Here is a 26,741-nt window from a genome sequence, read left to right as displayed (position 1 = left end):
AATTGAATAAACCCAGCCCTGCCATCAGCCCTGGTTAACCAGGGACAGGCAGGTGTTCCTCTGGGAAGCCGTGGTCCCAACGTGCCCTCGTGTGAAGGCAGGCAGGGTGGGAAGGGTTATCCCTGCGGGTAGGGATAGAAAATGCAAGAGAAACAGCGAGTGGAAAAGACATGGTAAGGAAGGTAACATGAATAATACTCCCAAGAGGCCTTTATCAACTCCATTTGACACACAATAGGAAAGACAGGAAGGTGAGGAGGCAACACGGGTTGTTCTGGCTGCATCAGCCAAGATGCAAGTTCTGAATTTTGAAATTTTACAGAGAGAGCAGCAGCAAGCGTTGGACATGGCCAGAATACGTGCGACAGCACAACAGAGGTGCTTATGGCCCCGAGTGTCAAAGACAACTCAAATGCTGAAGGCTGGGGAGTCAATGGAGAATGTAACACAGTGAACACTAAACCCTGTGCTGTCCTGAGATACACAAGATACAGGCTGATATGTGGGATTCAATCAAGTTGCCTTTGATTTTTTTATTTTTTTAACATGGAAATTAAGTACTGAGACACACAGGATACACTGTCAGAACTCAGGATGAGCACTAGACATCTGTCAAACATCTACGGCCAGCTGAGCTCATCCTGGAAAAAAGACCATCTTCGTTCCACTTTTAAATCAGAGAGTATACGCTTATACCTACCCTCAGTGTTTAAAGTAAAGATGTTACATGGGGTCTGGTATTACTGGGACTAAACATTAGCGGTCTCTGATATCACAGCTGAAAGCAAAAACATTGATTAAGCTTACCAAGTTGTGTTTATCAAGCAGAGGTACTCAGAAGCCAGCAAATGCATGGCTCTCCCAGGATAAAGGGCCATATTCACAGTGAAGAGGGAATTTGCTATCAGACTTGTAGTTGGTCCAGCCAAGCCTTCTTTGGCAACAGAACTTCTAATACCAACTTATCTGTGTTTATCTCAAGATGCCTAAAAATAAATTTGGGTTAAAAAAAGCACAGATTTATCACCAAAATAATTTATAAATTTATTTCAAAAGTAAATTTATGTCAGTCTTAGCAGTATTTTGAGAGCCCAGTAAGCAGCGGCAGCTGTCGGGGTGTGCGCAAACAGGGCTCCCAGAGTTCTGTGCAGTTTTGGCACGATCACATCAGCTGTGGCGCAACTGCCACCCCTGCATCCCAGAATTTGCATTTTATCTGTGTCTTAAGGAGCTCATCGGTTGTTGTTGCTGGAAATAGAAGGCTGCTGCACTTCTTAAGGCCCAAATCCGCCATTCCCATAGAAGATTTCCTACTGTCCTGCTCTTCTTGATATATTGAACGTGCCAATAGCTGGAGATGACAATCCTGCAAAGATGTAAATTCTTCCTGCGTCGCCAAGTGCTGCAATACATTTACAAAGCAATTGCACTCAGTTTGTACTGTGTGCAAAAATACCATGCATATAATTATGAGGCTGAGTTTAATGACATTGAAACAAATCTCCATTCTGATGAATGCATAATTACTGTTATTAAAATATTTATGAAATAATAAATTTATTAGAAAATCTTCCGCATATGAGCTTGCAGAATGCTTTACTCTACACAAATTCTAAAATGGCAGCAGAGAAAAAGAACTTGCAAGGCACCGAACCTGAGCGTTTCCCTCTGAGACAATGTAGGCACAAAGGTCTCCTGAGACCCTGAACCCTCTGTCCTCTCCATCAGAGATACTGAACAGAGAGAACTGGGATTTTAATGTTTTCTTCATCTGGAAAATTTTCAGTTCTCTAAACAAGGGCTATTGTGGAAGCAAACTTCTTGTGGGATTTTTGCTCGGTTGTTTTTCAACACAGGTAGTCTAGACTGGAAATGCATCACTGGGACGAGACAGCATTTAAAATAACCACCAGTACCCATCCAAACCATTGGAAATTTAGGCTAACCTCTCGAGCCTGAATCAGAGAGAGATGGAGTTTCACAAGCTGAGTTTATGTTAGTCTTGCGGATAAATCTCTCCCACTGAAACATTCAAAACCTCTACTTTTTGTTCCTAACTTCCAGCACAGGAGGGAGAGCAGAAGTCTTGCTTTAGGAAGATACCGACTACATCTTGTGTTGCACTTAAGCCTCACGGCCTGCTGGGAAAGTACGGTCAAAACAAAAGCAGGAAAATTTCCAGTAAAGAGGATAAAAGCTGACTATTAAGAGGGAAAAAATAGTCTTTCATGGAGGTTGTACAACATTCTTCAGAAAAGTTTATAAAAGAACTTAGGCAAGGGTCTGCTAGGACCAGCCTAGCTGTATGGTCCCATCTCAGATCAGTGACTCACCACGAGTACGGAGAACCCCCGCTGAAGGAGTCGGCGGCAGGAGCCACGCCGATAACCTCTGCCCCCCCGAAAACAGAAGGGACGCACATGAGGGGCCGGAGCGGGAGGCCGAGGGGATGGGACCAGGACAAAGGGATGCCTGAAAGCATCCGAGCCAATCAGCCAGATGCTCGTCCAGCTTGCTGCCTTCCCACCAATGTCAGCCAGTGCTGGAGCATCCAAAGAAAACGCTGGAAAATTGCGCTAAGATAAGCATGTGTTTCTGTCCTCTACGATCTTTGGATTTATAATCCTGCTAATGTACAGGCACTCTTCTAAGAAAAGTGAGGATTAGGGCCTTTGTGTAGGCTAGTAATAAATGGCTGCTATAAAAATCACATGCAGGGATCTATATTCACTTTTACACCGTCATTTCTATAACTGAAATTTAGTTTATGAACAAAAAGGATGACTTTTCCAGCTAGCCCTGGAAAACCCCTATAACTACTTTTTATGTTTCCAGTGACAAGGGGTGTTTAAAGGCAGTGCAGAGCTCGGCTCGCCCTTCAGCTCCTATTAGGGCTGCGGCACTGACAGTGGCGATGCTCGCGCGTTCTGCGGGGCGCGTATCGCTGAACCCCACCGGCTGCGCTGGGCTGCTTGCTACGTCCTGCTGTCAGCCACAGAAATGTGAAATCTCCAGCGAAGGAAGTGGAGATACGGGTTTGTATCAACCCACCTGAGGAGAACCTGGATCAGAGTTGTTTTTCAGGACAACTACAGCTTAAGGTTTTGGCTTTGTCAGCAGTTGTTACACCTGCAAGTGAAAAGCCAAAACCAGCTGTAGAACTGTAAGAGTAAGATCTAAGGGCATATCTACAGCAGGCAGGGGAGCACCGGGACCACCCCAAAGCCAGGTCCAGATTTTCTGGCTTTTGAACGGGAAGCAGTGAAGCAGCTCCAGCAGGGCATTGCCCTTGGGCGAGTGGCCCCGTGCCCATTACCCACCGTGTGACACGCCGACGGGGCTGTGCCCTCCCTGGGACTCCCGTGTCACCGCCTGGCACTGACCTGGCTGCGCAGACACCAGACTTGACCTTGGCTGCTTTCCCTTACCAGGGCAATGCACTGCACAGTGACCACCCTCAGCTCCTCCACCCCGACCTTCACTCTCCCTTTGATCCATCCCTTTGCTGCCGGGGGAAGATGAGAGGCTCCCGCTGGCAGGAGGGGAGGGAGAGCTGGTCACAGAGTCACAGACTGACAGGGGTTGGAAGGGACTCTGGAGATCATCCAGTCCAACCCCCCTGCCAAGCAGGGTTACCCAGAGCAGGTTGCACAGGATTGCGTCCAGGCGAGTTCTGAGTATCTCCAGAGAAGGAGATTCCACAACCTCTCTGGGCAGCCTGTTCTGTGCTCTACCACCCTCAAAGGAAAGAAGTTCCTCCTCATGTTTAGATGGAACTTCTTATGACCAAGTTTGTGCCCATTACCTCTCGTCCTGTCACTGGGCACCACTGAAAAAAGCCTGGCCCCATCCTCCTGGCACCCACCCCTTCAGTATTGATAAGCACTAATAAGGTCCCCCCTCAGTCTTCTCATCTCCAGACTAAAAAGACCCCAGTCCCTCAGCCTGTCCTCATAAGAAAGATGTCCCAGTCCCCTAAGCATCTTTGTAGCCCTTTGCTGTACCCTCTCCAGCAGCTCCCTTCTTGAACCCGCAGAGCATCCTCCTTCCAGCACTCTCTCACCCTGCACCAGCCACATGCCGACCTCTCCACGCTCTTCCCCGTTTTCCATCATGGTTTCTGCCCATCCTCCCTTTGCTCACTTCCCGGGTAGGAACAGCCAAGCCTGAACACAACCCATTGACTGTATTGTTGAACGCCTTGAGGTAGCTCTGTATTACTAAAACACATCTTCTCTCTATTAATCACACATCATTGATTCTTCTGAGTCCTAACATCATAATAATGCGAGACAGACAGAATCGAAAAGCCAAACAAGCAGGTGACACGACTGTCGGCACACTGACAGCAGCGGCAGTCAATGAAAGCGGAGGTGTGCTCTGTCCCGTCCTCGCCCACCGTGGCCTGGCACTGGTGCCTGCTCTCCCCATCCCAGCCTTATGCCTGAGCAAGACATTAAGACAGGTCACTTATGTTTACAGCATAAAATATCTACAAAAAATATGTTTTTATATATATGCAAGTATATCTTTATTTACTTACATATATAACACCTATGTACACAAACATATTCATAGACATTAAGCGGAACCATCATCAGAATGAAATCTTGCAACCTCAGACTGCTCCTAAGTGTCCCCCCTGAGCCCCACAGGTCAGGCTATCCTTTTAACAAAAATAGAGCTATTTGACCTGCCCTACACGTGAAAAGATTTTACCTGCCGTGCGCTGCCCGGTATGCCACATTCAGAAGGGACGGTCTCCCAAGTCTGCCTTCTCGTCCCATTTAAACCAGAGGCCAGGTAGTCTGAGCGCTTCACGTGGTCTCAACACACGGAGAAAGGCGATCTCCAATTAGGGGCGCCTCACAGGCGTTTGGGCGTGCTTGCCAAGTTCATTTGAAAGCACTTGGAAGCGAGGCATTGGCCTGTGTTCCCCCATCAGCCAAGGAAGAAGAGGAGATATACTTTGCAACACACCCGCATTCATACAGCATGCTAATGCCTCGCCCCAACATCCCAGATGACACAGCAAAAGCATTACTTGCCACTGTATAAACTAAATTAGAGGGAAGTTGGGCAATACTGCCGGAGTTACGGTTTCTCTGGAAATGTAACACCACTTGGCAACTTGTGTCAAATAGAGGCACTTGCCCCCTGGAGAAGGAGTGAGACCCCGATGTGAAGGTCCGGGCAGCCGCCCCGCTGTAGGCGTGCTTGGGGTGCACCACCCCGCACCCTGCCACCGGGTCCGCGTGTGCACGGCGCCGGCGAAGGGCCTTGTTACAAAATACAGCACAGGGGAGCCCGGCACCGCACCTCAGTACCGGTCCCATCGCACTCAGCAGCCCCCAAGCTGCAGAAAACCAAAACGTGCCACGGCAACCTCCGCGCTGCCGTCTGCACAGGGGTGGCACGATGGCCCTGTGCCATGAGGACCCAGACGTGAAAGAGCTTTTAGACCATTCCTACTTACTAACCGCTGTCACTGGAAGTCTCTCTTCCTGCTGGAGTACAATTGCATGGAAGAACTACGCTAGCTCTGCAGGTATGAGGGTTACTCCAGCAAGGTAAAATGCCTGGTCACTGCGCACAAGTGACCGGTGGCCTGGGGCAGGGCAGGGCTACCATATTTCAGTGGTCCATAACAGGGCCATGCTTCATTCTCAGCTAAATTGGAGATGATTCCGAATACCTCTACTGCCTTCGGCAGAAGGACTTTATAGGACCTTGTGAATCATCAGTAATGAGGAAGGCTTTAGAAATACTTGTTTTTCTTCAGATTTCTCTCTGCCTGGATACCCACTCCACCACACTAATGACCTGACTATATTGGATTCCATGCTCTCCAAACAGCCTTAATTACATGCTTCGTATCTTCCAATATTATGATAGAATTCATCATAGTCCTATGTCTGGGACAGTCAGCATTGTCACTCATTGAGATTAATTTGAATATCACTATAAATAGAAATAACAACATCTGATATTACGATGCAGAGTATTGTGTTGGATGGTTTCAATGCCTCCAAGCAAAACTCATTTAATAGAATAAAATACATAATATAGTACATGTAGTTTTACAGTATTAGTGTTATGAGATTCAAAACCAGATCAATATTTCTTTCATAAAAATTAATGCCTTGAAATGATCCCTCCGTTTGTCATTCCAAAGAGGTCACCTTATTTCATTTCAAAGAGTAAATTGGGAATGGCACGAACGTACTTGCTGAATATATGCTTTCACCGTGCGAGCTGAGGCGTTCCAGCACCCCGCTGTGCTGCCCCCCATGCCAGCCCCAATTATCTGCTAATCCTTTGCTCACACAAGCACCATCATCCCTCTCAGTCTCTCTCCCTGGGCGAGCATCCCTCTCCTGGCAGAGCCAATCTTCTTCCACATGACTCTTCGCAGTCCCTTCTACCTCACGTCTACAGACAGACGCTCGAAAATAGATGAAGAGTTGAGATTATCGCTAATATTGAATTTTGCCTCATCAGGAAAATAAGTTTTACCTCCCAAACACCGTGTTCCAGAAAAATATATTTATAGCACCGCCAAGCTCCCATTAGTAACTCCACATGGAAACGTGTGAATTCTTGAAGCAAGGATTTTCCTTTAGTTCTGATTCACACAGAGGAAATAAGATGCCACATCTGTTAACTATAGCCCAATATTTCAACAGCAATACAGTAGAACAGCGTGGCTCAGCTTGTTGACACGTATTAGGTGCATCAGGAGCAACAAGGACAAATATGTAGGGGCTGATGAAAATGAAAGCTTGCTGAGAAACACAAAAGCCATTTTTTGAAAAGAGGCAAAGAATTAACATTTACTGTTTCCTATTTTCAGCTTTTTGTTAAATTCTCTGTATGAGTCCAACTGAAAGATGTATTGTTCTCCTGAAATATCTCTTATAAAATGAATCATCACTCCACTTCCTCAAACCAGTATCGTCCTATTAAAAGTTAGAAGGGGAAAAATGCAATAAACTGGTAATGAGTTCAAAATGTATTAGCATCTAGAGAAAAATATGGCTAAAGCGCGTTAGTTTTCTTCCCAAATACCAGCGATAACCCGAGAGTCCCCCCAAGGCAGGTACACTGCAGTCAATTAAATTGGCCATTTACTGCATCTCATGAAGTCCAGCTCAGCAGGAGGGGTCTCAGCATGAATCTTTGGCTTTGCACCCAGAACCTATACAAATGGAAAGCTTTGGGCCTATACCCCGTATTCCTGCGGGAAACTCGAACAAACGAGAGGGAGAGAGGGAGGAACAATCAGCTTGCAAACACTTTTGCTGCAGAGTGAAGGAGTTTCTAGAAACCGATCAGACGAGCAGCACAAAATTAATTAAAAAACAAACACTTGAGAAGCATCTCTTCAAATCCCAGGATCACACGTTCCGTAAAGCGATTCTCTTATAGCCCTCATCCTCCTTCCCCGTGACCGTGCTGCAAACCCAGCAGGAGCCAGCACTGATGACTGCCGGAGCCAAATTTAATTCCCTCAAGCCAGCAGCTGAGGCAGAACCACGATCTCCATCGGCACCAGCCACAGCACCTCGAACACTGCAGCTCAGCCAGCCACAGCCTGTTGATGCAGGCAGCCACCACCGCGTCGGCAAAGAGGGTATCTGCCCTCGGAGAGCCTTGGAAAACGCACTCCCTTTCCTCAGAAAAAAGCGGCACCCAACTCAGAGCTGCACTTTTAAGCTGTATTCCTGTCCAAATACTCACATCCCCTCTGGCTTCATTGCGTCTAGAGCAGAAGGCAGGATTGCAACTTCCATCTCGCTCATTTAGTACGAAGGCGCCCACAGAAGGAAATGCAGCCAAAAGCCCCCAAGGGATGTATGGGACGTTTCAATTTATATCCCCAATCTCACTGTACTCCTTTACTCCACGCTGGTTTCTAAAAAGTTCCCTGAAGGGGCTTGGTGACGCACCCCTGCGGGCCACGAGAACCATCGCTGCTAGAAGAAAAAAGGTATTTAGACAAGAACGAACGATTGTTGATTGACCATTTAAAATTACATCCACTGAGGACAGAAACCTGAAGCAGTAATTAGTTCATTATTAAAGCTTGTAATGAGAACTCTGTGGTTCTAAGGGAGTCCGAAAATTAGTTTTCCAGTATAAAAAAAGAAATCACTGTGCTGATATTCCCCATATTGCATGGTTCTGCTCCCAGACAATATGAAACAGATGAATCATTTGGCAATTTTTTTCAGCATAGTTACTGAGTTTCATAGAGTTAAATTTGTAAGGAGAGCTATGACACTGTGAAGTAACAGTATTTTTTACAATGCAAAACTAGCAGCCTAAAAACATACTGCCTTGAACTCCCTGATGCATTTGGAAACAGCTTTCCAAATTGTTTCTGTTTTATCTTTAGAACAGATATTTAATTTACAATCGGCATGCTATTTATTGGCATGCTTAATAGAATTGTATTTTGAAAAACTCACTGTATTTGACATACTTGAATATTTATGCGTTTCTATCTCCACGGTCCAGCACACACTGTGTTATCCCTTCTGTTTCATCAATCCCAGGCCCCGCAGCAAAGACAGGGGCCCCCGGTGCTGGGCAGCACGCCTGCCCCACGCAGCCCCGCTCCCCGAGCTCGCGGCTTACCAATCCCCCCCCGTGCGGGACGGGGACGGGGCACAACCCCGGGGAGAAGCGGAGGTCTTGTCTACAGAGGGACGTAGTCAGAAAGGGCTGCCTCACGTTAACTCCTGCCGGGGCACTCATCCCTGCTCCTGAAGAGGAAGGAGGTGCAAAAACAAAGCGTCCAGGCAGAGGCACCCCCAGCTCGACCCCTTCCAGGGTGAGCTGGTGCCAAACTGGAGAGAGCTCGTCTGCCTTGGCTTCAAAAGCGAGTCAAACATCCCGCTGCGCTTCAGCGCGTCGCAGGCCTGGGCTCTAACTTGCTCCCGACGATGGGACATTGATGCGTGGCTGGGATGCTCTTGAACATTTCAACTGAAGTAACGCAGGGATGGTCCCCCACAAAGTTCATGGCAACGGCAGACACTGAAAGCGGGTGTAGAGCCTCCCCCTTCCTCTGAACCCTGCGCTGCTGCAGGGCAGTTGCATCTCTCACTAGCTGCAACTTTGGAAGAGAAACCCCAACATACTTGGCCTGCAGAGACGTACTGCCCTCATCGGCAACTCCTGCGCCCACCTCCAGCGCAGGGACACGTCCTGTGTGACTCAGGGAGAGCAACGACCCACTCTGACTACGCCTGAGCGGCAGCAGCCCCGACAGCATGAGCACGTCAAAGGCAGGCACTCGGGGTTACGGCTTCCCCTCGCCCCGGCAGCAGCTCTGCGCGGCTGGGACTCAGCGCCAACCCACGGCTCCAGGGGAATCCCCCCCCGCCCTGACTAGTCCCATCATCTTTTCTCGAAGGTTCAGGGGTAAGTGGGGAGAGGGATACAGAGGCAGGGGGAGGGACTTCTGCTTTCATCACACAGGAAAAAGCCCAAGCCTAATGTAGATCCTTTGCACCATTTTTTTATGAAAAGAAAGCTTCTACAACACTTCAAACAGTAATTACACGGATGAACTCAAACCAGAGGACCTCAGTTTTGTTTTCCCCTGCTGATCCACCTTTGGCATTAGCTAAAGATGCTCCCAAACCTCTGTGTGAGATCGGGAACAGGCAGGCAAGCTGCATGGAGAGATATCCTAACTTGACACGCAGAGAAGAAGATGAAGAGTCTAAATCTTCCCCATCCCAGAGAGAAAGCCCCTTAAGCAGCAGTAGCTGGCTGAGGAAACCCCACTGTGCTCTGTATGGGTTATATATATATATTTTCTCCCTATATTAAGGTAGAGTAGAAGTAATTCTCTTCCAAGATACTGTCAGAGAAACATAAACACTAGTAAGATTTCTTTGCAGAGGCCTCCACAGATGCAAAGAGTTTTCATCTATGAGATATTAGGGAAAAGCATGGAAATAAATGGTGAAAAGCCATTCACCCCCCCTCGCCACACTGCCACGGTCAGTAAGACCTATAACGACCCATGAGATGCAAGCTGGCTGCGACAGCCCATGCATTTGGGAAAGTACTTGGGTTAACAAGTCTTTTGTGGTTGGGTAGTAGGTTGGTTTTTAATTTCCCTTAACTTACAGCTTCTCACCCAGCCCCATGCAACAGTACTTAGTTGCTTAATAGGTCCAGTTCTCCTCCTCTCTCTTAAAATAGTTCTTTCTTTCTTATTTCTCTCTGGCTGGGACATGTTCTGGACTGTGTCTTGAAGGAGGAGAAAGGGGACAATAAGGAACAGTTTTATTGCATGGAAAATCCGCTTAAAGAAAGCGGAACCGGGCTGTAGAATTCATATTCAGTACAATCTCTCTCAGTCTGTACCAGTTCCTGCTTTCTGGATGATTTGGTTAAAAAGCAATTTTGAACAGATGCTTAGTCACAATACATTAAAATGTTTAGATTTGTATAACTATCTCTACATGCAGAAACTGCCCAAACGTCTTATTTTCTGCAAACTCCATTACGTAACACATCACCAAAGATTCTGCAGGTACTGTGGCATTATACAAAAGGCTGCCGGTGCCCAGGATTCCTTTCTGAACGAGATCTCAGTAGAGAGTACCCAGGATTTGCTCTGGAACGAGATTCAGTATAAAACAGTTGGCTAATTTCAACCTACTGGCTGGTAGAAGTCTACAGCAGATCAGCGTCTGCTGAACCAGTACTTCAGCAGAACTTCAGCACTGCTCGCATCCCTCCAAGCTTCTCGGCTCCAGCTCCAGCAGAACATGAGATCATCTGTTTTGCAGCCCGGGAAGGGGTGTTTGTAACGCAGAAAGTCTCGAACAGAAGTAAGTACGGTGTACCCAGCGATGCCAAGCTTGCTTGAGCACACAAGCGGGGCTGCTTTCTCGGAGGTACCATTTCCATACCAAGAGCCGCACATTAAAGCCGCGCAAATTGTTAGGGATTCAGTACACCGCTGAATCCAGAAGCAGCACAAGTCGCATTTTAATTTGCCAAGAGGGGGAGGCGAGCAAGGAAAACAAAACCAGATCCTTAGTGTTCTTCCAGGAAAACGGACAGGACCGAGTCCGGCTGGGCAGTGCCAAGGGCAGGGATGGGAGAGGGCGCATCGCTCCGTTTGTCTTCCATGTGACGGCCGTACCTGGCACCGACAGCCAGATGGGAATAAGGAGCAACGACGACTGCTGACAGCAGAGAGGGGATTTGCCGTGAAAACCTCGCAAGTTTCCAGCTGGGAGAAGCGGGGGATCTCTCCACCCGCTGCAAAAAATAAAAATAAACCCCACCACCACCTTCCGCCTGCGAAGGCGGAGGATAGGAAGCGAGAAACTCCGCTGCTCACGATGCATCTGGTGGCGGTTCTGTCACTGCCACCGCACCCGCGGTCGCTGCCGAGCAGCAGCCGGTGCTCGCTGCCGGCCCCGGCGGCTTCACCCAGCGCCCCGGGGGGACGCCCCCGGCCCCGGCCCCCCCGCCGCCGGGCACCAAACCCCGGCTCAGCCCCGGAGAGCTGCCCTCTCCCCGGCTCGGGGCGGGCGGGGCCGGGGGCCGGGCTCCGTGCCCCGACAGCAGCGAGGCTGAGCCCCGGCGCCGAGAGCGGCGCGGTGGCAGCGCGCCCCGGGGGCGGGGGGCAGCGGAGCGGGCAGGCGCTGCAGCGCATCTCCCCCGCACACACCCGCTTCCTTAATCCGCCGGCTCGGCTCGTCCCTCGGCGCTCGCCGGAGCCGCCCGAGCCCTGGCCGGCGGCGCGGAGCGGCGCGGCGCTGCCGGAGCCCGGCCAGCCGCCCCCAGCCCCCGGGCCGGCCGCGCTCCCCGTCCCCTCCGCCGGCCCGCTCCCGCCGGGGCTCGGGGCTGGCTCCCTGCCCTCCGGGCGGGCAGGGGCAGCCCGGCCCCGGACAGCGGCTGGCTGCCGGGAGCGCCCAGCGCAGCCCCGTCGCCGCCAAGTGCCGCCGGGGAAAGCCCCCCCCGGCCCCCCGCCCTGCCACGGCGCGGGCATTCCACGCGCGAAGCCCGTCCCGGCCGTGTGCCCCCGCGGCTCTGCCGAGCCGTGTTTCTCCCTAACGCAAACCCATCTCCACCGCCGCCTTTTCTCCTCCTCCCCCCCGCTCCCGCCACGGATTGCTCCTCGCAAATGGGGCGATAAATCCAGAAAGTGCCACGCGCCCGGAGAAGGGAGAGAGACGGGGGAGGATGCTGAAAGGGCGCGGGTGGCCGGGGGGGAGCAGCCGCTCCGGAGGGGAGGCAAACGGGGCGCCTGAAGGGGCACGCAGGGAGGCGAAAGCGGCGGGCAGCCGCGGGAGCCTCCGCCGCCCGTCCCCGGCGGGCAGAGCCCCGCCGCCCGGCCCGGCCCGGCCGGGAAGCGGCTCCGCCACCCGCCCGGCCCGGCGCCGCGCAGCCCTACCTGGAAGAGCCGGAGGATGTTGGCCACCATAATGGACACCGAACTTCCCGACGCCCCGATCACGCCAACTACTTTCTCCGGCTTGACGAAGACGGGCGGCTCCCCGTTGGTGCACCTCACGTCGGAGGTGTCCTTCTGGATGAGAGCCTGGACGAAGGTGAGGGACTGCTCCAGCGCGTAGGTGTCTCGGGAGCAGGTGTCCAGGATGCGTGCGCCCAGCGTGACGTTGGGCAGCAGGTCCGGGTCGCTGTTGATCTGGTCCAGGGCGTAGAGCATCGCCTCCAGCCTGTGGATGCCGTTCTCCTTCTTGATGTCCCCGCAGGGCACGCCCGGGGGGCCCTTGGCGTGGACGGGGAAGAGGCCGCCCAGGGTGATGTCCCCCTCCAGGCGGATGGAGTGGGGCGCGTACATCTCCTGCCCCCGGGCCGCCTCCGAGAGCAGGAACTCCAGCAGGCAGCAGGGCAACTTCAGCAGGGTCAGGAGCCGCAGCAGCCTGCCCAGGCGGACCATGGTGCCGGTGCCGCCGCCCGGGCGCTGCCCCGCGCTCCCGCCCGGGCTCCCCGGCGCCTTCATGCAGCCCGGAGGGGCCGGGGCGGGATGGGCGGGGGGGGGTTGTCGGCCGCTGCCGCTCCCGCCCGCCCTGGCCGCCGCTGCCTCCGCCGCGCTCCGCGGCAGCACGGCACTGGGGAGCCGCGCCGCGCCGCTGCCGCTTTAAATGGTGGCCGGGCCTCTCCGCCTCCCGCCCCCTCCGCCGCCCCGCCCGCCGCCGCTGCGCAGGATGCGGCCGCGCCGCGCGAGCCCGGGCCGGGGCCGGCGCTGGAGGCGGGCGGCGGCCGCGGCCCCGGGCGGGGCTACAGGTGGCGCGGGGGCTGGCCGGACCCCGACGGCGCCGGGGAGGGGGAGAGCCGGGGCAGCCCCCGCGCCCCGGGGCCGGACTCGGAGCGCAGCGGCCGCGGCCGGAGCAGGCGCGGGGGTGCGCGGCTGCCCGCGGCTCGGCAGCAGCCGCCAAAGGCGCCTGCGAGGGGGGACGCCCGCTCAGCCCCACTGGAGCATCCTCCTCCTCCTCCTCCTCCTCCTCCTCCTCCTCCTCCCCGCGGCGGGGAGCGCAGCGGAGCGGCGCCGCGGGCAGCGGGCGCCCCCGGCCAGCGGAAGCGGCAGTGCCGCCGCGGACTGGGGCGGGCAGCGGGCTCCGCCGGGCGCGGACAGCCCCCCGGCCCCCCGCCGGCCCCCGGCCCCCCGCCCCAGCGCAGGAGCATTCTGGCAAGCCGATCGCATCAAAACCGGGACTCCGGATTCAGACACGGAGAAGGGATCCTCCTCCCCGCTGGGGTGGATGCCGATGGAGCCAGTGAGGAGGAGGAGGAGTTTGGGTGTAACCCCATACTCCCAAAACCGAAGTAATGCAGCTGATCTCCTTCTATTTTAAGAACCCCAGACCCGTCTTTGCTCGGCACGCCGAGACCTCCAGGATGCTGGAACACCCTGGTTTTGTTCCCTTCATCCCAAAACTGTAATACACAAAGAGAGACCTGTTGCCATTCCCCGCTGACCAGCAAATCCCTGCCCGGGCACATTCCCAGTTCAAGAGTAATGCAAAATACCTCTCTGGCACCTGGTTCCCACCAGACACGCGTATGTTTTGGAGACAACTTTTAATTCCTCCTTCATAGATACCAGATCAAGTATAGCTGCTGTTCGTCGTTTGGCCCCTAACACGCGCTGGACCAGCAGCACTCGACGCGGAGCCGTTCAGCCTGCCCAGTCCAGCTCCAGCTCTGAAGCGTTACTCACCAAGAGACAGCTACAGTGACTGCTTAATTCCCAACACGTTATATTTCAGTGAAGTCAGAGTAACACAACTGCTACTGTTGTAACAGTAAAAAACATCTGTAAAAACTGATGGTTTTTATCTGTTTTGGCCCGGCCAAGTTTTAGCTCGCAGCACTGAAATGTTGCAGTGCGACTAGTCTGGCAGACACCAGTGAGTGGCTTTGCTGGTCAGTTTTGACTGAGATGGAGCTGGCTAGGGGTCACTGACACATCTTCCAATAATTATTAAGGCATTTTAACACCTTAAAATCTCTGTATTTTTTAAATTGTGTCCTTACCATATTTTTCAGCTCTTTTTTCTTCCCCTTGTACATTGGCTCTCTGTGTCCACTTGTGTTTGGCAGAAGTTACCACAACCCAGGTTTCCCAGCTGGTGCTGTACAATAGCACGTGTCCTAACTCCTTACGCCAGTTCATCTGCTGCACAGCGTAAGCGATTTCCTTCTCCGCTGTCCCTTGGTAACATCAGCTCCATCCCCCTTTTACATCGGAATGTGTGCAGTTGAAGTGTAAGCTCTTCAGCGTTTATTTACCTCTTGCCCACTTCAAGCTCCTCTTTGAGAATCTTAACTGTATTTATTATTACTAAAAAATCTGACTCTAGTGGTTGTAGAGAAGAGTTTGCAAGCATGACTCAAGTTTGCCTTAAGTGCTCAACATTCAGAAAGGATGCAAATATAAGTAATCTTTTCTAATAAATCTCTTTGTTTTGCAGGAAGCTACCTCATGGTTTTGAAAGCTTCCTCTCTTCTTTATTTTTTCCTTTGGGCAAATCTGCAGTTACATTCAACATGTTTATCCTCTCAAAATTACAGAAAACCCATCTGCTGTCTACTTCATCCTCCTTTTCCTCACACCCTGGTTTACCTAAAAACTCAGTCTACATATTCCACACCAGATTCCCTAAGGGAACATGGAAGATTACACGGCTGATCAAGGCGGACCCAGGGTCCATCCCAGCCCAATATCTTGCCTGGAATAGCAGAAGATGTGTCAGAAGAAAAGGCAGGAGCTCTGCAGTATGCAGATATCTTTAATCTGTTCCTACCATAAGCCTCATCCTGGTCTCTCATATATAGAAATTGGTTTAAGCCCTGAAGCATGAAAAATTATTCTAATTACATGACAAAAATTGATATAGTTAATCATTACTCCGGATATTCTTGATAACCATAAAAGTGCCCAGTCCCTCTTCCACTCTTGCTAAACGCTTGGCTTCAGTGGCCTCCCGTGGTAACGAGTACCACCGTTTAATTGGACATCACCTGAAAAAAACCTGTTTATCAGTTTTCAATTTCCTGCTTTTTAAGTTTAACTCTTAAACTAGCCAGTAATCTCCCTTTCATCGTACGTGATCTCCACATCCACTATGGGCAGTCAGCTACCTACATTCAATCTGGCCCTCTCAGACAAGAAACTAAATGTAATAGCCTGTGCGTCTGTCACTGCCGTCTTTTACTTCGAAGAAACATTTCATTTTGGTTTGGATTGCTGAATACCTGGAGGTGAGACAGCACTGACTAACTACCACCATGAGCGTATCACACCTGCGCTGCGTAACAGCCCGTATCCCACCAAATCTAAAAAAAATCCTCTCCTCACTCACGGCCCACCAGAACCGCAACACTAAGTGGATTCAACAAGCAGTTCCTAAGCAAAAATTAGATTATGACCACTCAAAACTGAGCTCACCCACTCTTAAAGCCATCAGTGAGAATTTCGATTTACGACACACTAGATCATGTTAAAGTTGTAGCCCTAATCTGAAATGACTCTCAGAAAGCAATGTTATTACAGTAAACCAGCATTTTATGTGTTCAATGGGAATACTGATGGAAGCATATGGGAATGGTGGGAAAGTCATTCCAATGTGACATATTGTATTTCACTTCACAATTAGTCATTCTGGTATTATATCAAATGCCCAGCACGAGCCGCTCACTCAGTTCCCAGCAGCGGCGAACGCCTTCCTTAGATCACAGAATCACGGAATCACTAAGGTTGGACAAGACCTGTAAGATCACCAAGTCCAACCATCACCCCAACCCCACCATGCCCACTAAACCATGTCCCGCAGTGCCACGTCCACACGTTCCTTGAACCCCTCCAGTGATGGGGACTCCACCACCTCCCTGGGCAGCCTCTTCCAATGCTTCACCGCTATCTCAGGAAAGACATTTTTCCTAATATCCAGCCTGAACCTCCCCTGGTGCAACTTGAGGCCATTTCCTCTTGTCCTATCACTTGTCACTTGGGAGAAGAGACCAGCACCCACCTCCCCACACCCCCCTTTCAGGCAGTTGTAGAGAGCGATGAGGTTTCCCCTCAGCCTCCTCTTCTCCAGACTGAACAACCCCAGCTCCCTCAGCCGCTCCTCATCAGACTTGTGCTCCAGACCCCTCACCAGCTCCGTCGCCCTTCTCTGGACACGCTCCAGCACCTCAATGTCCTGGTTCAACCCCGTGCTCACACCAGCACAGGCTGTAGAGCTCCTGTGATGAGAACAAAGCTATTGTATTTGTCTCACCCAAAGAACGACGTGCAGGGGAGGTCAGCGGTGGGTTTTGAGGCACGTGAGTGCTCTTACTCCTCCCGGTAGGACCAGGCACCCAGAAGGCAGAAGCCCACCCATGCCCCTACCACCCACGGGCACGCTTCCCCCGCCTGCACGCTTCGCGCACTCCCTTTCCCCCAGGGACAGTTTGCTTCACAAAAAACCCTGACAAAAAAAAAAAAAACACCTCACCAAAAAAAAAAAAAAAAGGAAAGAAAAAAAACCCAAAGCTGATCTTTTTAGAAAGAGAATTTGTTTAGAAGTAAACAGTGGTTAAACACATCCAAAATCATGTTCACAAGCACTTCTTAACTTGTCTGTCAAATACGACCATGGATTTGGCCAAATTGCTACTGGATAAGCAAAGATTTTGCCAGAAAGGAATCAGCATCATAGCTGGCATCCCTCAGGGGAGCTACGCAATCTCCACCACAAGAGGATCTTACCCGCATCTACTTTCAAAGATGCTGTATAATTAAACATTGCTTTTATGTGGGCAACTGTCAGGGTGAACACAAAATGGTGTTACGACAGACCAGCAGAAGCAAAACACGGCGCAATGGACTAGCAGAAAGGAGAAGTAAAACAATATTTCAAATTTTGGTAACGTAGCGTGATGCTGCCGGGCACAGTTGGAGGTCATTTTGAACAACTGTAAGGGACATGGTACAAGCAATTAATTTGTTGGGTGAAGTCAGCGCTGGGATAGCAGCCAGAGCTCCTGCTTATCTGGCGTTCAGAAAATCATGAATTTTTGGAGCAGAGGCCAGAGAAAAACTCTGATCCTTAACTTGGTGCTTTGCTGTTGCTGTTTACAAAGAGAAGGTGTCAGCGCGGCTCTGGTTTCCAGGGAGGACAGGGGACAGCAAATTCTCTTTGAGGATATGATAGCTTGGAAATCTTGCTAGATCTTACTTTGTATAAAATAAATATTATTTTTATATTTGTATTTTATTATAAATTATTAAATAATGCCTTATTAAAATATATTCTAAATGCTAAAAAAGTTATAATTTATAGAATATATTAAGTTAGCAAATGCAAAATATGTGTTACAGATTGTTCCCAAATGTATGAAAAAACCATGCCATGACTACTTTGTGCTAAAACACAGAGTATCTGGGACTAATTCTCTGTTGCAACACGCTGGTGTGATCCCGTATAAAACCAAAGCAGTGCAGCTCTGGAAAGAAGCATTTCTCCTTTTTTGACGCTTGAGAAGATCCGCCAATCTATGCATACACAGTTATTCTCCATTTTCAGTCACCTCCCGGGTCCTGCCTCCTGTGCACAGACTGCTGCTGCTTAAAAAAGGAAAAGGCTCTGGGAGGACAAGAAAAGCCTTGGCCCTCGGTCGAAGCCAAGCTGTTAGATGCGGTGACGAGTCCAAGTCCTTGACCGGCAGGTCTCCTTCCTCGCCGCCTGGCTGCGTCGGAGGCAGGTCACCGCGGAGCCGGCAGATGCCACGAACGGGAGGGACCCCGCGGCTGACGTGGTGCAAGGGTCCCCGCAGTGCAGCGTCACGGGGAGACGATGTCCTATCCCTGGGTCCCTTCCCATCCCAGGGAGGGATGTGCCTTGGTGCGGGGACAGAGGAGCGCTGGCCGAGCCTGCGAGAGAGCTCCAAGCACTTGCTAGCGAGGTACAAACCTTTCGGAAGTTATCTAGGCTATGAAAGCAGGCTCATTGCTAAAAGAGCAGCTATGACAGACGGTGCCAGTGTGCAGTAACAGCGACTGCTCTTCTTTTTATTGTAGCTTACACTATGATATATCTTATCCTGCAAGTTAGGAGCTCACCATATTTGGAAAGATAATTTTTGTTAGTGGTATTAAAACAAAAAATCACATTGTAAGTTTTTACAAGTGCAGAAATGGTGAATTTTGTAATTTTCATCAATATAGGTTATTTATGTAAAATACCACCAGACTAATAGATAGAACCTGCAGGATATCCCACTATCTGGAACCTGCAGGATAAGCAGGGGGAAATCTTTTCAACACATTTAAGTCTTGGGATCTTTATTTAAACGTGTTTCATCTTTCAAACTGCAATTGTCCCCAGCAGGAAGAGAGGTTCAGAAATGACCAAAATGGACATGAACGTTTTTCTGAACAGCAACGCACACTCCGCTTTAAAGCCAAGCTTGTTATAACTTGGAAACCCAAACGTTATGAAACGATCCCACCTATGTAGCGTATGTTTAGAAAAAGGCGTCCCGGTGCAGGGGTTGGGTACCACCTGTCCCACTGCCAGGGAGAGGCGAAGACGGCGGGGAGGAAAGCCCTTGCTCCTCCTGAGAACGAGTTTTGGGTCAGTTCCGAGCAATTCCCACTTTCTAAATGGGAACTCCCGTTCGTTTAGTCACCTCTGCCTCTGCCTTTGGTACAAGGGGAGACTTGAGGCATTCTTCCGACCAGACCATGTAAAACACACATCCCCCTGGGAGCCCCATCAATACCTGTCCCTTGGCTTTGAAAGCCATCCAAGCATTTGAGAGGAATGGATTAATCAATTATGCGGAAGACACTTTAAAACTGATCCTTTGAGATCACAAATATTTCAAATAGGCAGCTCTATTAGATGGGCACTTCAGCCAAATCATTAAAATCACTGCAATCCACAGAGAACAATAACTTTTTCTTTTCAAACACTTATTATTCTCTTGGTTTCTGATTTACTAAGAACATTTTGATTCACTTAATGCTTGGAACATCTCCTCCAATGCTGAATTAAAAATGAAGGAATTACACATTCACAATAATTAAATAAGACGGCTTTCTCGAAATAATAATAGTTTTGTAATATCAGACAATAAACTGAACCATCCAGCGCAGGCAGGTCCCCTCCTCCCCGGCTGTCTGCGGTGCCTGGAGTTTTCTAAGGGACAAAGTGGCATTACAGCTAAGGGCTGGGCTGATGGAATCGCTTGTGATGCTCGGCTTTTTCCTCCCAGTCATGAGCGCCCCATTTCTGTTCTTTACAGCTTTGCCAAATTTTAAGCAAAAATACTTCAAAAGTATTTGACTGATTTTTTTTTTTTTTTTCCAAAAGAATTCAGAGAGAAAATGGTCCATCTATTTCTGAGACGAGTATTTCCGAAAAATATCTTTGACTGGTAACATTTGTCCCAGCCCCCTGATTAGGTCATGGCATTTGGTCCCTTTCAGAGGAGACCAACACATACCACCAGCACAAAACCAGCCTCGCCATCCCCCAGACATCCCGACAGAGCCGGGAAAAACATTGTGACCCAGCTACAGCGGCACCGTGCCCTCCATGCCTCCCGCGGCCTGAGACCAGGCTGCGGAGATGCTCCAGGGCAGCCGAGACATGATCAGAGGAGAGGAGAGGGAATTTTTCTCGCACTGAAGTTGCAGGCATCCTCTTCCTTCAGCCTTCTGTTTGAGTATTTCCCTGAAAAAGCCACAACGCCTACTTAAAAAGCAACATGAAGCATGCAGAATCCACCACTGAAAATGCCAGAACCGTGATTGCTTCCTCAGCCCCTTCTGCACATGTTGTGATGTAGCCTTTAATTAAATGCTCAAACATCACTTTATTTTCTGCCGAGCCCCTACCTCATTCAGCTCACAGAATAGGCAGCGCTCACTTAATCAACAGTCATTCAATGCGTTGCTTTATCCTCAGCCTTCAGCGTGTGTCCCCAAGACTCCTACCGCAGAGCACTCGCCGTGCACTGAGTCAGAATTAATAACTTTTTCCTGGGTTTTCTGTCTTGATCATCACTATAGTGTCTGAGTGTTTCAAAAACAGTAATTTATTTTCACGAGATAAGTGGTATCATTATCCCTGTTTACAGAAGGGCTACTGGTCAACAGGCTCAGAGCGATTAAGATAAAAATACCATTGATTTTAGGTGCCGGGTTTGAGTTTTGTTTGGTTTGGGTTTTTTTAAGACTTGCTTTCTATAATCTCATTTTTAAGAGCCAGAGGCTCGCCGCCTGTGCCGAGCGGTGCTCCCACGTGCTCCACGCTGCAGCTGGCAGCCCGAGCGCTGCGGGGCGAAGCCGAACGAGTTGGGATGGGCAGAGCTGGAGCCTCCACGGTGCCACCGGACCCCACCCCGCTCCAATATTTTGCCATTGCAGCCCAGAAATTAATTACTTCTCTTTTGTAGTAGAGTGCACAGAACTGTGCATGGATTACACGATGGATGACTTTGCCTGTATAAAATACGGGTCAGAAAGGTTTTGTTCGTAAACTTCTTCCAGAGGTTTATGAGCCCACTGGAGAGTTCACATCAGAATTAAAAACGCAGGCCCAAAGTCATAACCAACTACAACGTTTCCACACTCATACCTTCCTGAATTTAAAACTGTGTCCTTTTTTGAATGTAATTATTTTTATTTAAATAAAGAGAGGTGGCTTACCACAGAAAAGAAACTCACACGTGTAATGTAATAAATTTTGTTGTTTGTTTGTTTTAATAGAGAGTTACAGAAAACTCAATTTCTTGTAAAGAAGCAACTTATCCGCAGGGGCTGCTAAATACCTTCGCCTTTGTAACGGCTCAGACCACGGTTAGCAGCAAGCTACTCAATCCCTAGTTGCTATTAGCTAATTCTACGCAACGAGCTATCTCGGCTGAGTCCCCACTGAGCAAGGTGCCATGATATCAAACGCTATCACAGCTGGCACACTTCTTAATTAGTCCTGACAAATCTTGATTATGAATCATTGAGAATATGAGTTAAGCATAAAATAAAGCAAACAGCAAGAATCTTATGTAATTCTCCCTACTTCAATGGCTGCAGAAATTGAGTCATGAGATTGTTTGGGAACATTTTATGACAGAACTCAGGAGTACTCTTTGTAAATTAAGTTTGGGGTTTTTTTAAGGTCTCTTCATGGCTGTGCACTTTTTATAAGAGTGAAAATCTTTTCCTCATCTATTTTATTTATTCCCTTGATATCTCTCTCCATTAATTTTGTAGAAAGTCTGGTCTATGCAAGATTTTATCCCTGCGTACAACAAGAAGCAAACTCAGGCGAGATACATTGACAATCCAGTCTCCCCAGCTAATGATATCAGATTCCTTTCTGTTTATGTGGGTTTATGTTATAGATTTTTACCTTTATGCATTTGCTTTGCTGGACCAAGTATTAGACAATCATGACTTTCCCCCCTTTTTTGGTACTTAATCATGACGGTCTTTTACACCCTATTATACTCCCTTTTAAAGTGACTCTTCTCCCTAGCTTCACCTCTCTCAATATTCACCCCGGGGGTCACTAGATCCTGGCGTTTGTCTCCAGAGGTGTCAGCAGCTGGGTCACGCTTTGCCATGCTGCACCACCGCTTGCCCCCAGCCCATCCCGGGGAGGTTTGCTGGGGCACGGGGGGAGCTGGGTCCTTGACGTGGGTCAAGCTCAATGCAACGTCGCGGTACGGGGCTGGAGGAGCCCTGGGGCTGCTGGGGCGGCGGCTCTGCCCCCGGGGAAGCCAGTGCAGGGCGAAGCCTCGCCAAGGCACTTCCACGGGTGGGAGCGTGGCGTGGGGCCACGGGGTTTAGACCAGGGTCTACCCGCTGCGGAGAAACCTTCTTCCCAGTCCTTTTCCCCTCTTCCTCTGCTGTGTCCTATCGATTGTCCGTTTGAACGCACTTTTAAACAACATCAAGATGTACTCCAGGGTGTGCTCATAACGCATCCTCAAATACTGAGACTTCTGCATCCCAGGTGACAGCCTGGCAGTTTCAGAGTGTTCCCTCTTCAACTTTCGCTGCGTTTTCCACAAAAAAAAAGTTTTACAGTGACTGGAAATGTCTCCATCACACAGGAGCTGCTCCGTTAATATATTTTTGTTTGGGATGCTTTATTATTGTAATTATTGAAATAAGATTTTTCAAACCTCATTTAGAAATTTGGAAAATGCAGGTGCTAAATTTCCTCTCTCAGGAAATCCTGGGCTAAGAAGAGCTTTCTAGACCGGTTGCTTGAGCTAAATGAGTATAGAAAGGAACCCAAAATAACTTGGAGTTGTTGCGGAACAAAAACAAAAATTTCTTTGTTAAAACTCTCTCCGTCTGGAGCAGCAGGACACGTATGGCTGCTTTAATGAGATCCGAATGACACGGCATCAGTCAATGTGCGCCAAGGTGCCAGGCTTGTGTGTGAAAGTAGGTGAACTACTTTTAGATGAAGTACTGATGAGGACGGCTGGGTGGGCTGACAGTCTCGGGGCTGATCCACTTCCACTGAGGTCGATGAAAACTCATTAATTTAAAAGATTGGACCGTTAATTTGAAAGCTATTGACAGAGCAGTGGGAGCAGGTCTGAAGAATTAAATAATGCAAGGACAGAGGACATCCTTGCAGTCTCATAATACGAATCCTGTAGCAGGTACAAGCAGAACCAGGTTAAATCCCTTAATCAGAAGATTAACTGGGCCACGAGTGATACAAAAAGGCTCTATGAGCATATCAATATTTTTACACCTAAGAGAAAATGGATTTTATCCTCAATTAGTTCAAATCAATGACTTTGCCGTTATCGGTGCCACTAAACGGCGTTACAATGGCTGAAGATTCAACTCGGTACAAATCGCGATGCCCCGGGGTTAAACACAGGCGCTGGCTCAATACCTTCACAGAAGTCCCAGCTAAACTTTGGGTATCCTGCTGACTCAGCTTGACAGACAATTATTGTTAACCAGAAACCTAGTGGAAGATGTACAAACAGTTAGAAAAAGGCTGTATCTTTTATTTAATACGGCATGGACAGAGTCGGTTGTGTCTGCATGTAGCTGTCATTTTCCAGCTTGCTGGCAATTCAGTTTCGTCAGATGCTTCAAGTTAACGAAAACACTTTGTCCATCCCAAACCAAACATTATTGAATGAACACTTTAAATATTTTCGCTATTTTTTTGCAATGGAATGGGAGCAAATATTATTATTTCTTGACATTATTAGGGCATTTTCTTGAAAAAAATGATGTCAAAATGTAGATGCTTTATGTGCAAGCTGTAATCCAGACACTGGGCAGCCCCTGGCCTTCTCGGAGCGGTCTGTAAGGACTACGGCCACCCTAGCATGCAGGACCAGGGCTGTAGAGTGACGGTCCTGGCGGAGGACCCAGCATCCAGCTGTCCCTGGCGCAGGGGGTTTGCTTTGGGCTGGCTCTGCTCTGGACTGGATGCCAGTGGATCGTGCTAGGGATGCCGCTGGAGCCCATCTCCCACGTCATTTACCCAACATGAATCCGTTTTCCTCACTTCTAAACCATACCCCAGTGAAGAGCAGAGCTTGGTAAACAGAGGCAGTTGGGACATTTGCGTATAAAACACAGCCCCGAGCTGCAGGGGACGGCTTCTGCAGGCACTGCTCCCTGGTAACTCCGTCACTGTCCTCTACTAAATCCATACACGATCCCGCTCTGAGGCACGGAAACACAGCGAAAGTGCCAACTCTTGCATCAATTTCTTACTTATAACTATAATTAAATATTGAGGTAATAGTGTAAAATACCTAATTTCATACCCCACCTTTTCCCAGCTTTTACGCAGATGAGAAGCGTTGCACGCTTTTTGAACTGCTTCATGCCAAACAACTTCAGCAAGTATTATTTTATTGTGATGTGCACAGCTGAAAACCAAATCTGATATAGATATTGGATCAAACCTTGTACTCTGTGGCAATCTAATTTCACCCTGACATGTTGATTGCTTGCTCTTCATCTGCAGTTGCTGTCCCAAAGGGTGCTAAGTGAGAGAAGCTGTATTTCTTTTTTCCGTGAGAAGATGACATGAAATAATTTCAGAAGAACACACAAGAACAATGTGGGGTTTGTTATTCACAAGACAGCTTTGGGAAGGGAAAAAATTGGGGCTGAGATTTTTGAGGGCTTCCACACAAACATGGATGGTGCAAAATATGGTGGAATTTCTGAGTAATAAAGCATATAAAACCATTCAGAACCAAGGGAATTGGGGCATGTGAGGGCTTTCAAAAATCCCTCTACATTGCCCTCACTGCTTACCGTCAGTGGGAAACACCGAATTCCTTTGAAAAGCTGTGCCTTTGACATGTGCCATCTATGGACAAATGACACTTAGTAATACACAGCTCACAGACCAACCAAGTTCAAAACCAAAATTTAGGTGCAGATTTTACCCGGGGATATTGAATTCTTTAAGTAAGGAATTTTTACCGGATGTACATGCAACACATTTAGGAAGGGATGCTGAGCTCTCCTGCAGCATATAATTAATTCCCTGTTTAAATAGCTATTGAAATAAAGTTTTGCAAAAGTTAAGAGGTTTTTCACAAACTTCCATGGATATAAAATTACAGTGATAGAGCTAGGCAATCCCAGCAAGGGACACAGCATCAGACCCAAATAACAAAAGTAACAAGATCCCTTGCGAGCACGTTATCATCGAAGCAAAGGCAGATGCAAGGAGAAATGAGACCCACGTCAGCCTGAAAGGCACTATCAGGAACACGGTATCAAGAGATGCTTTGGGACACTTCACCCGAGTTGCAAAGAACGTCTCTTGCTCAGGCATTTGGTGTGTTTCGACAGAGAAGGTCCATAATGAAAGCAATTCCCCCGCATTTAGTTCTATTAGAAATACACAGTGTAGAGCTCCCACTCACCACAGGTTGAATACGAGCGCTCCTCTTCAGTGGCAAGATCCCTGTCCAGCCTCTCTCTGTAGCTAACCTGGGGGTCGTGGGTTCAATTCAGCAAATATTTATGTGCATTAATCCTTCTAATGAAAGATGAAAACCTGATGTGAATAGTTACAGGACCAAACCACAGGGGTTAATTTTCTTGTAAATATTTGAGAAAAAAATCCAATGGAAACTCACCACCCCGTTAAGAAAACATCATTTGCACCGAATGACAATTCAGTATTTCTTACTGAACCTCACTCATGTAATAATCCAAACTTTGAAGCGGTGTTTAATTTTAGCAACTTTTTTTTTCTCTTGACCCAGATATAAACAAGCTTTTACTATTGGGAAATGAAATGTTCGTGCAGCAGTACTAGTTTCCCCGTCATTTATTTTTGAATTAAAATAGGAGAGTTTCTCTTCTTTCTCTTTAATTACCTACCTTGATAGTGTTCTGCATTATCTGTAAGTTCAGAAGTTTTCTTATATTCCTACTCTGCTTACTCCATTAACTGGGGGTATAACTCTGGCTAAATCAAATTGAAAATTTTAAAACTTATAAATGGTGGCTCAGGATTGGCACTAGTAGACAAGAATAACCCCTCTTTTTATAAGGTTTTGATTAAAGGCAATTCAGTTTGGAGAAACAGAAAATGAAATTAAGAGGGCAATGCTGGAACGTGTGTTAATTTCAGACGGTTAATTTAATTGGAGGGACAGCTGATGAGTGCGAAGCAGCACTGGCTGGAGACTCGCAGCGTAGGCTCCATTTCTAGCTCTGCCACAAACATGAAGAAAGATCAGTGTTCTGGGCAAAAATCATTATTTTTCTTGTTTCTTAATTCATTAGCAACTTTCCTTTTCATTCTCTTTGAGGAACAAAAAGAAAAAATGGGGTTTTGGAGGAAAGAGGAACAAGTAAAAGACAGGCAAAACCGTGAAAGCACTTAAGGAGGAAAGAAACCCTCTGGGGTTTCTTCTTGTATTTTCTTCTTAACTTGTACATTTACACTTAGGCATTTCAATAGTAAGTATATTACATAAGGAAGTCCCGCATCAACAGAGGTAACTCCCAGCTGCCTGGATTTCCAAGGGCCAAGCTTTCGCCGTGGCCATGACAAGGCAGACGAGGCTGCTGACCGGCCTCTGGCTTGTGGGAAACCCCATGAGTTTGCATGAGGTTCTTTTTCTTTTTAACCAAGACGTTAATTCCAAACTCGAGTTCTGATTCAAACCCATAGATGATCAACTTGCCATCACAGGAATGTTTTATAGTCGGC

At 48.7% G+C, this 26,741-nt stretch overlaps 1 protein-coding gene across 1 annotated transcript in view; it reads right to left on the bottom strand.

Moving 5' to 3' along the window:
• The window catches only part of GRM7 (glutamate metabotropic receptor 7), a 283,523-nt gene extending 270,580 nt beyond the window's left edge, over positions 1-12,943 (bottom strand). Inside the window, exon 1 of the mRNA XM_059823137.1 lies at positions 12,434-12,943. Within this exon, the coding sequence (XP_059679120.1) occupies positions 12,434-12,943 (510 nt within the window). The remainder of the gene's footprint in view (positions 1-12,433) is intronic.
• Between the last annotated feature and the right edge of the window lie 13,798 nt (positions 12,944-26,741).

This window comes from Gavia stellata, chromosome 12 (assembly GCF_030936135.1).
Source record: "Gavia stellata isolate bGavSte3 chromosome 12, bGavSte3.hap2, whole genome shotgun sequence".
Classification (NCBI taxonomy): domain Eukaryota; kingdom Metazoa; phylum Chordata; class Aves; order Gaviiformes; family Gaviidae; genus Gavia; species Gavia stellata.
This window is presented reverse-complemented; position numbering and strand designations above follow the sequence as displayed.